Here is an 11,070-nt window from a genome sequence, read left to right on the forward strand (position 1 = left end):
TGGTAAATATAAGTAACTTGCTAATACATTTTTGCCTAACAGCCAGTGGTGCTAATTTCTGTGTGTAGCTACACACCTCCAAGAAAACATTATTTTTAAAAACTTCACCAGCTCATATATTCCATGACTACAACATAAATAAAACCACTACCTGCTTCCCTCCCTCTGCAATGTTGGTGGAAATAAACAAGGATTAAATGGATCAGGAATTAACTTTTTGGGGGCACCGCTTTCGTTCTTCCAAATGAGGACAGTTAGCAACAACAGCAGCACGTGAAAGGCATTTCTGTCTGCTGCTGCCTGTAGAAAGTCTGGTCTATGGAAAGATCTCTTCAGGCTCCTAGGATATCAAGCAGTAACACAACCCACAGTTTTCTGTAATTTAAACATCTACGTTGTGGTCATTTCTGCACATTTACAACGTTTAAGCCATCCTCTGATGTTGGTTCTAGAAACGCTTAGAAACCACCCATGCTATCCCATTCCTTTAAGATGAAGCAAAGGTGGACAGCAGAGGCAATCAGTTACAACCACAGTTTCCCTAACCTTACACACACAGCCACGTGACATTTCAAAGAGCGCTTAAGGGATTTTTAGCCAGGTGGCTGTCCTGTCCAGAACCCCCTTGACAGGGTAGTGCAAGGGCAGGGGGAGATCTGCTTCGCTTGTATGCAGGGCAGTCTTGCAGAGAAGAATCCCTGTCCGGACTGGGTTTCCAAATGTTTAGGCAGCTGAGACCTGACGGAATTATGTAATGTTACCGGCTGTCAGTACATAAGGTCTCGCTCTCTGCACAGACACAACTCACCCCACACATTTTCCCATTTGCAGAGAGGGGAAAAGCCCAAACAGCTTCCTCTCTACCTTCCTAGCAGCAGCCAAAGCGTATTTCCGTAAAAATTTGGGGGATGGGAAGGCGGCAGGTGTGCGCACATGCCTACGCACCCTCGGCAGCCGAAGGGCAGAGGGAAGGCGCGGTGCGGTCACGCAGCTCGGAGGGTTCGTTGCATTTGTCTCTGAATTCAGGCAAAAGCGTTCCTGAAGCGAAACGCCCATGGGTTGCTGCTGTCATACATTCGGCCAGCTTATAAGGAGAAAGTCTAATGACATTACATAAAGTTGAAGGCACCCTCCCACACAGTCAGGCAACACCGCTGTGAAAGCCGTGGCGAGGCCAGCCGCGGAAGGCAAGCTCTCTCCTGCCCGGAGAGCACCGGCGGGAGCAATACGTGGACCGGGCGGGACGAGGCAGCGTGCGCTGCTCCCGCTGCTGCGGCGGCGGCCTGACCGACACGGCCCAGCCGCTGCACCTAAAAGCGCTCCGACTCCCTTCCCAGCAACAGTCCCGTCGCTCCTGCCCACACCTGGCGCGTCCCTAAGCCTGCCCGGTCCCCCTCGGGCCTACCCGCGGGCCTGAGGGCCCAGCAACCTCCTCAGCCCACTCACCGCCAGCGGTTGATGCCCACGGCGGAAGAGGCGGCGAACCAGGGGTCCAAGATATAGATGCAACGGAGGGAGGCGGCGTCACGTAACGCTTCCTGCAGCGCCGGATTATCGTGGAGGCGCAGCCCGCGGCGGAACCAATGCACCGACCGGCAAAGGGCCGGGGCCGGGACCGGGGCAGCCGCCGCCATCGCCGCCGCCAACTGCCGCCGCGGCCTCCGCGCGCCGCCCGCTCCCGCCCCACCCCGCCGCGCTGATTGGCTGTCGCCGCGTACGCGGCGACAGCCAATCAGCGCGGCGGGGTGGGGCGGGAGCGGGCGGTGCTCTAAAGGCGCTCTGCCGCCCCCTAGCGGCCGCGCCCGGAGCTGGGCACAGGGAGCTGTCGCCTGTCGTGTGTGTGTGTCGTCCCCCTCCCCCGCCATGGCGATACACGCTGCAACCGTCGCTCCCACCCCTCATCAGACCCGGAAAGCGACCCCCCGACTTTATTCAGCAGATTTGGCCGTTACAAGTCAGTACGTGCGACATTAAAAACGTCAGTTCCCGTAAAAAAAAAAAAAAATAAAAAAAAATAATTCCAGGACCCCAAATGGCACCCTGCACCCAAAAGAAGGTACCTGTGGTCATGAAACCTGGAGCAGGAGCGCCCCCAAAATTAGACAGGAACATATTCCGGGCAGAAATGGAGTGTCCTTCCGTAGGAGCGGCCAGACATCACGCACGGGGGCTGGCTATATCGTGGAGGATCCAAGGGGCAGGGCACGAAGCAGTCACACCAACTGCCCCACACCCTTGTTCAAATAACCCGTTAAATATAAAGGGGGCAGGGGTTTAGAAAGCCGGTGCAGCATGACAGCTGACTATAGGATGTTGCAGCTGACCCCTGGGATCAAAAATCACCTTGGGTGGCACCTGCATGAGGCCAGACGGAGGGGCAGAGATTTCTGCAGGACTAACTGTTCAGCAGCAAGTTTCAAGGAAAGGGATTGATGCAGCTGAGCAGAACCAGGATTTTTGGGGGTGAAGAATTCATTGAGCTGGCTACGGGGGGTGTTTAAAAAGAACGGGCCAAAAGACAAACTCCAAACACCAGAGGAGATCCAAAGTAGGCATGGAACAAGTCCTCCGAAACAAGCCTAATTAGCAAGAACCCCATTTTCAAACAGAAACCTACCCCCTACACAGAGGGTAAAGAAGACAAGTATTGTGAACCCGGTGAACTGGGATCTCCACCCTACAGAAGCAAGTGCTTCAGAGTAACTTTTCCCCTCCTGCCTGTCCCCGACAGAGGCAGAGGCCAAGCTCACTCCTCCCTGAGAAAGGCCACTGGAGAGAGCATGCTCTCCCTCACAGGACACAGTGCGGAGGGAATGAGAAGTTTCATTCCCGCTCCTTAGCATGATTTCCCGAACTAAGAAACCAGGTGGAGAGAAACGCAGAAGAGACCTCAGCAGGATGTGATACTGACTCTTTGGAAAGGAGATCTGGAGGCCCTGCTGCTGCTTAGGCTTCTACAGAACCAGAAGGGAGGGAATTTCCCATCCCTCGCATTGCATGGGGCAACAGGAAGAACGGCAGTTGCCAATCCTTTTACAGCAGAACAGTTTACTGCAGTCTATCCCCAACAGTCTGGCTACCTGCTTCTTCCTTACATGGAGGTTTAGGATTTTATAACTTCAGACTGCGCTCATTCAGTTAACTGTAGATCCCCAAGTACACAAAGCTCCCATCCCGGTCTTTGTCTGCTACGAGCCCACCCCCCCAGAGATGCAAATTGCCCAGATTAGGTCAATATCAACATCCATTTTAAAAAACAATCACAAAAAAAACCTGATTGCTCTCTACAACACATGCTCTCCCCAACTCTGATACAGGGTGAGATCCTGTGGATAAAACATGATCCAGTCAGGTCTTTGGCTCTAGTTCCTGACACAGTTCCCCATATACTTTGCAGGTGAATTCTTTCCTGCTCCTTGCTCTTCTTCTCCCCAGGAGGAAAGGAGCACTGAAGGTTAACTCCCCGGGCACAGAAATGGAGGTGCAGGAGCTGCCTACACACCAGTCTCGTTTCTTTCGCTGCTTTTGACATTAGGATCCTCTTGCACCTTTCTCATCTCCAGCCCTTTCACCCACGTGTAGGCGAAGGAGCCGCCCAGAACCATCAAGTTACTCGTCCACCACAAGAGGCTCTTTGTCTCCTCAAAGTAGATAACAGCCAGCACTGTTTGGGCACAGGCCTTGGCTGTCCCAGACACATTGTGGGTGAGTGGGCTAGTGAACTTAATCTGAAGTCCGGTCACATACCCAATGGCAAAGCCAAACACTCCCCCCAGGGTCATCATGCCCCAAAAACTGGGGCTTCCCAGCTTGTCAAAGTGGTAGAGGGTACGGAACTCGCCCAGCAGCATCATGAGAGGGAAGAACAGGACACAAGCATTGACGTTGTTGTAGAAGGTCAGGCGCCAGATGCTACCATCCACCACCGGCAGCACCTTCTTCGTGTAGATGGCATTGAGCGAGACACACAGGCTTGCTAAGATCCCAAAGACTATACCTGGCCATGACAGAGTGCCCTCTGCTCCTTCCTGGTCAACACCCAGCCAGAAGCCACCTGCAACCAAACAAATCAGACATCATCTGAACAACTGCTGAAGGACTCAAAACATACAGTCAGCAATTCATCATCTATCTTATACTGAACAACCACAACCACAAGCAGAGACAGGCTTAAGGGCTTCCCCTTTCTATTAAGTGAACCCACAAAGTGTCCTGACTAGTGCCCTGGTAAGATTTATTTTGGGAGTGCAGGTAATTTACGGTGCTATCATTCAATCTCAGAGGACCGATTCCCACACTGAGCAGGCAGCATGAGTTTAGAAACTATTATTCCAAAGAGCCATGAACTAAAGCTAAAGCTACTCTTTTTGTATAGGTCATTTTCAGGAGATCATGTGATTTTTTTTTTTAATTGAAAAGGCAGGAAACTGACACACAGGTAGCAAGAAATATTCCTCAAGGTTTTTAAAAAAAAAAAAAAAAAAAAAGGCCTCAGGCTTTGCTGCGCTGTTAAGAGGAAGGGAAAGATATGTTAAAAGAAGATGGAAAGATAGTAAACACGTGCATGTGATATTAAGAAGCTTGATCAAAAAAAGATCACAAAGCAGAAACTGAGTGCAGCATCTTCAACATCTTAAGCTTCTTTGATGGGTAATGCACTCTTTAACCACCTCCAAAACAGGAGCTACAGGCTTTGTGTCTCCAGGGCAGAGAGGGAGACCTCTCCCCATCCTGCTCATAAGCAAAACATAAAAGGGGAGACGAGCTACCGAAGGAGCACTGCACCGCCTCTCCATTAGCTGCTTCATCATGTTGGAGGCCGTCTGGGAAGCTGCCTGCAAAGCAGCTAACGTGCTTTAAACTAAGCCCAAATACAAATGGGTTCAATGCATAGACAGGAAAGACTTTGCGTCAGGCCACAGAAGATGCTCAGCCACGCTGCTATAGGCATATGGGCAATGCTCCCACAGCAAAAGGAGATGCGAGCCAGGGGGATAGAGTCTCGGAGAAACCCTGCAAGGCTGGCAGACGCCACAGTCCTGGGCAATATCTGACCACAAGACTAACTGAAGGCAATTGCTTGCATCACTTGGGTGGAAAAAACAGTAGTTCTGTTCCTGTTCACCTCTTCTATGGAGAGGAGAATCTCTTGTCTCATTTTCATCTGGGTCCATCTGCTTGTCTAAGCACCAAAGTGAACACATGTCCACCTGGAACCAGACTGAAGTCAACATTTCACCATTCTTGGCATCTAACTGGCCCTCCAGTGGAAGGCAGCCTTTGGAACGAAAGACTTGTAAGCAATTCCCGTTAACCCAGTCAATGCCCTGCCCTACATACTAACCACACAACCAGATCTTCTGGTGGTGTTTTACACTCGCCTTGATCAGCTAACCCTTCATCCCATGCATTCAGCCTGTCTGAATTGGCTGGCTCCATTGTATGGTCCCAATGGTGCTGACATAAATACTGTTATTGTTACCAAAGTTAATAATCAACAAACACTTGAGAACAGGGACAAAGCCACCTGCTGGTTTATGGCCTTTGTAGGGGGAAAAGAAAAAAAAAGGTATGGCAAGTTAAACTTCATTAGAGAGCAGACAGGTTTTAGTGCTCAAAGGAAAAAGGGAGCCGTGGTCAAGTAAGGGTAATTTCCTTTCTTAATAAGTTACCTACGTACTCCAGACAGACGAAGCGGGTTGCTCACGGCAGAGCAAGGCAATAGCCCTGAGCGACCCCACCTTGCCAGGGAGCCGCCGTGCAGGCAGAGATGGTTTCCCACGGGACAGACACCCCACCTCCGGCCCTCCGGGGTTATGGGGCAGCCCCCTCCCGCTCCCCCTCACCTATGATGACTCCGCAGGCCAGGAGGGCGTAGAGGGAGGTGGTCTGCTTGAGGAGCAGGTAGGAGAGCAGCACATTGAAGACGGTGGTGAGGGAGCGCCCCACATTGTAGAAGGCCACGCCGACATGCTTGAGGCAGAGGTTGTTGGAGGTGACCATGCCAATGAAGACGGCGGAGAGGGGCAGGACGCTGCGGGACACCTTGGGGTCGAGGCGGAGGGCAGGCAGGCCGGGGCAGGGGGGTCCGCAGGCCGCCCCCAGGCTGAGGCCCAGGCAGAGGGCGGCCGTCAGGGCGCACTGGAAGAAGGTGACGAAGAGGGGGGCGTCGAGGCGCAGCGAGGGGCTGTCCAGCAGGTACTTGTTGAGGAAGACCATGGCGATGGAGGTGAACCAGTAGAGGCAGACCACCACGGCGATGCGCAGGGCCCGCAGCAGGAAGGGCGCCCGCCGGCCCCCGCCGCCCTCCGCCGGCAGCAGCGGGTCGGCGGCGCCGCCGCCCAGCGCCATCCGCAGGATCCCCGTCCGCGTCAGCTGCGCCCTGCTCATGGCGGGCGCGGGCCGTCAGCCGACGGCCGCCAGCCCCGCCCCGCCCCGCCCCGCCCCGGCCCGGCCCGGCCGCCCTCCTACCGCCGCCGGCCCCGCTCACCCGCTCACCCGCCGCCGGGCCCGAGCTTCCCGGAGCGCCGCGGCCCCGCCCGCCGCCCTGTATTCACGCCCCGCGGGCGCCCCTCGGCGCCCGCCCGGCCGCGCCGCCATGTCGGGGGAGGGCCCGGCCCGGCCCCGCCGCCCCGCCCCGGCCCAGGCCGCGGCAGGCGGAGGGGCGGCGGGGAGCGCTGCCGGGGGGGGGTGAACACCCGGAGCGGTTTCGTCCTCATGCACCCCCGTGCGGGCAGCGGGGAAGGGCTTGCTGCAGGCGCCGTTGGGGAGGTGCTGCCATGGGAGCTGGGTCTGTGCGTTCAGTGATTTCCCAGCACGGATTGTCCCCGCAGCCCCCCGCAAAGCGCCGGTCTGCGCTCTGCTGCCTGAGCCTTCTTTACAGAAATAAAGTTCACGCTTTTGTGGAGGCAAATAAAACCTTCCCCACCTGACCTGAATGAAGTAGACATGGTGACACCTGCAAACAGCTCCTAAGGGCAGCACAGGGAAGTGTCGGCTGCCTTGTTCCCCTTCCTGCAGCGTTAACTTTGAAACCAAGTCAGGAGAATGTCGCTGCCAATGCCATCATTAACTACTCGGGTACTGATGCGCTGGACTCTGCACCCTGCTACACTGGGAGCAATGCAGGAACTACCGACTTGCAAGGTAGCCTGGGTATTGGGGTAAGCTGCACACGCTCTCCTGCTAAAGCAGTTATCCCGCAGTCCTAAATCATCATCCCAGGTATAAAAGACCCTTCTGCCCGTACTCACATGCCAAAAGGTCCCGCCTTCTCTTAATGGTGCTTTATAACAAAGGAGCCTTTTCAATACCAAACTCGAGCATGTTGTGAATTCAAACTGCTAGACAGGACGAAATAAATTAAAATTAATACCAGATTCCATGTGGCGGGGGAGGCAGCAGTGAGCTCAGTGTCAAACATTGGTCAGTACGATCCCCCACGCCTTATTTCAGCTGAGACTGCTGCAAAATGTCTGCTCTGCAATGCCCTGAGGCCCAGCGATTCGCAGAGGGCACAATTAAGGGGATTTCGGAGGCAAAGCCAGCAGCGTTAATTGCCCTCATAGCAGCCATGCTCTTGCAGTTGTGAAGGACAGAAGCGTAGCAGGGGTTGTGGGGAGAGAAATGACGTATTTCATCAGACCAGTTGATGTGGCTGGAAAATGTTTCAGGCATAATGTGCTTTTCTCAAATCTCTGAAATCACACTTGATTTCCCCCCCCCCCCCCCAGCTGCATCAGTTGGTTTAGTAAAAGGTGTTGCCTTTCCTCATAGCCCTTCCCTTGTAAACAGCACCTGGGCACTGGTAGGAATCACGTTCCCTCTGGACAGAAAAAGTTGGTGCCTGGGTGTTTGCTCTGGACTGCCCAAGCGCCCCGCGGGGTGATGGAGAGCTCTGGGTACATGCTGAGCACCAGCTCCCACCCCTGCCCCTTGTGAGGGGCTATCACGCGCCTTTCCAGCCTGGGAGAGCCCTTGCAACCCCAAGCGAGTTTTGCTTCCTCGCCTCACTGACCTCCCCGCTCAGCCTGCCTGCGCAGGCAGCCGGGACAGCCGCAGCGGTGCGTGGTGTTTGCCCCAGCGCACACGGGGCGTGAGAGCAGGCGGACGCAGGCCTGCAGTTCCTGCTGTGGAAACAGCAGAGATCATGACTCTGCAGAGGGGCTGGCATCAAGGCAGGGAAAGCTGCTATCGATATGCTGGAAATGATCGACCGGCGTCCCCTCTAGCTCAGCCACACTTTGATCCTGCTGCTAGAAGTGCAGCTAGCACTTACTCATTGCAAACTTCCCATCCTGCGTCCCTTCCCATCCACCTCCTTCCAGCACCTGGCCCAGCGCTTGTCCCGTAAACAGCGTTGGTCGGCTAAGAAAAAGAAAGGGAACAGGCTGGGTGTGGGGCTCTGGGTCGGTGCTAGAGGTCCCCGTGGCCTGTTACACATACCTGTGTGCTTCAGCATCACACATTTGTCTTGAATTTCAAGGAGATGACCTCTCCTACCACTAATGTCTCAAGTATGATAGCACCTCTGGCAGAATCAGAGCCAGATATAGATCTTCCCCCCCCTCCCCCCGCCCCACCACTTGCTAGTGTTGTTCAAAATGTCTTCTCTAAACTAAACACAGAAATTAGAGATGGAAAAAACCCCAACCCTCAATTCCATCTTGTCTGCTCATTCAGCACATAGAAGATTGCTTTGTCCTGCACAAGTTTGAAATACCCCAATCAATAAAATGTTCATTGCTTCTCCTGGGGGATTATTCTCCACCCTTATCACACATGTATGGCACGTCTGCATGGGAGAATTGACCAGAATAGCGCGCTCAGTTCTGCCAATATAACTCCCCAGTGTTGACAGTGTATTCCAAAATAAAAGTGATTTATTCTCGAATAATCAGGTAGTTCTGTGATAGTTGTGCTGGTCAATCCCCTTAGGCAGAGCTTGTCTAGAGCATGGCAATGGTTCTGACAAGTGCTTTGCATAAAGGCTTGCCTAGGTGCAAAAACTGACCAGCAGAGTTACTCTGCCATAGCTGTGCCTGCCTGCCTGCCTCACAGGGATGCTCTGCTCTGGGGAGAAGGTGATCTAAAGTTGTAGGTGATTTAGAAATTTCAGAGTAAAGGTAGTAATGAACAGGTTATAATGCTGATTGGAGCTGTTGTGACAATGTAGTCTGGTCTCCTGCACAGCACCTTGGGCTTCCTTGAATTAATTCCTGCTTGAATTAAAGCTGATCTTTTAGGAAAAAAAAAAAAATCAATCATCTCAATTAAAAATACTTCCAGGGATACTGAATTCAGTAGGACACTAGCAATATTATTCTGAGGGCTGATTATTTCCCACTAAATAATGTATACTCTTTTTCATGCTTGGAGTTGTCTGATTCAAGATTTCAACCTCTGGATCTTGTTACAACTTAGCTGATTTTTTTACAAGCAAACGCTTACAGGCAGATGAAGTTACCTTTTAATCCATTTTTTTGAGAAGATAAATACATTTAACTTCCTTACAGAGCATGCTTATTATGCTATAGCAGCAGCAATTTGCTTCCTTATGCAGCCGAGACCTAGGTATTTTTCCTGCCCTGCTGCCTGGTCGTATATTAACATGATAGCACATATCGTGAAGAGCCAGCACAGGATTATTTCTGGTTTAGGAGTGTGCTGCTTCATGTTCCCCGAGCGCTTTCAAAATAAACAATTATCGCTAGTGGAGGTCTCAGGCTGGAAAATAAGCAGCCTTGACAGGTTCTTCGTGTTGGGAAATCTGGCTGCCTAGTAGTGCCCTTGCTCCCATGCCTTGCGAGGTGCCTGTGCTGCTGCCGGTGGCTGGCACGCCTGGCTGCCCGCCGGCATGCACACACACATGCGTGCACTCCTGCATCTTATTTAATCCTTTCCTATGGGAACAGAAAACCTTTTAAAATATGAGAGGCAGTGGTCCCCTGAGGAGAGCTCTCCCCTTCCCCTTTAAATTATGTGACCTACTTGAAAGCAAAACAGCTGATAACCAGCAGCCTGGCTGATAAAATAGCAATAGGCTTTGGGGTGTAGGTCAAACCCTCACCTATGTGGTGAGACAGCATAAATTGCATTTCCTGGCCACACAGGAGACCTGGACGTACTGACCAGCATGTTAGTGAAGGAACAGGCCCTTTGTAAGTCGTGTAGAACAGCAAACAAAGCAGCAGAAAACACCACCAGTTTTGAGTATTTCTGGGTCTTCAGGAAGACCCCTTTGGGGTTAGAAATAGGGCTCATTCCGCTACCTGGAATGGGAAATGGGAAGAAACCAGCTCGGCAGTGAGGTCATTCCACTGTATTTAAGGATTTATTGTTCCTTGTGTGTATGGGGATCTGATTTCCAGTTAATACAAGCATCCCTGATGCAGATGTTTATAAAGTGTGGGGCTAACAAGTCAAGGCATCAATCTAGCTTTATGCATGCATTAGCACATGTACACATGTATATACACACATATATGTAAGTATATGTATATCTGTACATATGCATGTGTGTATGCTCAGCCTGTATGTAGTCAGTATGACCCCACAAGGGCATCCAAGCAGGGACCAACAACCCAGGAGGGTTCACCTGTGGCGGGAGTATTACTGCACCTTCTGGTGATTCCTCTGGTTTGCTGTGTACCTCAGCAAAACTAGCTTGAGCGTTCAAGGTTTCAAGTTTGAACTTCAGATATTGCCTGGTAACAACAGGTCTCAGCTGTTGCACCATTCTTTCATATTTGCTGATAATTAATACAGGAAAAGGAGGCCAATGCAAAATCCAAGTCTGATTTATCAGGTCAGAACAGCTGGATCAGGTCTCTCTCTGCTAGGTAGTAGACATGAATCAGGGTGAGAGAATAGAAATCTCTTAGTATCACCCCCAAACAACACCAGTTTCTAGTGCTGGCATTTCCCATTATGATACAGTGTCTTTCCAGACTCTCCCTGGTTAGTAGGAGAAATGGCTGTGGCAAGGTAGTGCTGCTGTAGCTCTCTCTCGTGCAGGATAATAGATGTCTCTGCAGTTGTATCATGGAGAAACATGGAGCACCTGGGGAG

At 52.2% G+C, this 11,070-nt stretch overlaps 2 protein-coding genes across 5 annotated transcripts in view; both read right to left on the bottom strand.

The window, feature by feature from the left end:
- CRY2 (cryptochrome circadian regulator 2) overlaps positions 1-4,016 on the bottom strand; it is a 25,398-nt gene extending 21,382 nt beyond the window's left edge. The window contains exon 1 of one of the 2 annotated variants that reach the window (XM_087746210.1): positions 3,998-4,016. In XM_087746210.1, coding sequence (XP_087602336.1) covers positions 3,998-4,005 — 8 coding nt within the window. In that variant the 5' untranslated portion in view covers positions 4,006-4,016. Of the gene's footprint in view, positions 1-1,446; positions 1,679-3,997 lie in introns of those variants that run through there. The other variant, XM_009473785.2, reaches the window with a different exon arrangement.
- On the bottom strand, positions 3,227-7,275 carry SLC35C1 (solute carrier family 35 member C1). Of its 3 annotated transcripts, none has more exons than XM_087746212.1 (3): positions 7,254-7,275; positions 5,847-6,382; positions 3,227-4,054 (listed from the first exon to the last, which is right to left on the bottom strand). In XM_087746212.1, coding segments are annotated over exons 1-3 (1,098 nt in total). In that variant the 5' UTR covers positions 7,256-7,275; the 3' UTR covers positions 3,227-3,494. The 3 variants fall into 3 exon arrangements, with proteins under 3 accessions (XP_087602338.1, XP_087602340.1, XP_009472164.2); XM_087746214.1 differs by lacking the exon at positions 7,254-7,275 and adding an exon at positions 6,491-6,511; XM_009473889.2 differs by lacking the exon at positions 7,254-7,275 and having other exon boundaries at positions 5,847-6,416.
- Positions 7,276-11,070: the final 3,795 nt, after the last annotated feature.

Source organism: Nipponia nippon, unplaced genomic scaffold, assembly GCF_047370975.1.
Source record: "Nipponia nippon isolate SJK-2023a ecotype South Korea unplaced genomic scaffold, ASM4737097v1 scaffold_10, whole genome shotgun sequence".
NCBI classification, from domain to species: domain Eukaryota; kingdom Metazoa; phylum Chordata; class Aves; order Pelecaniformes; family Threskiornithidae; genus Nipponia; species Nipponia nippon.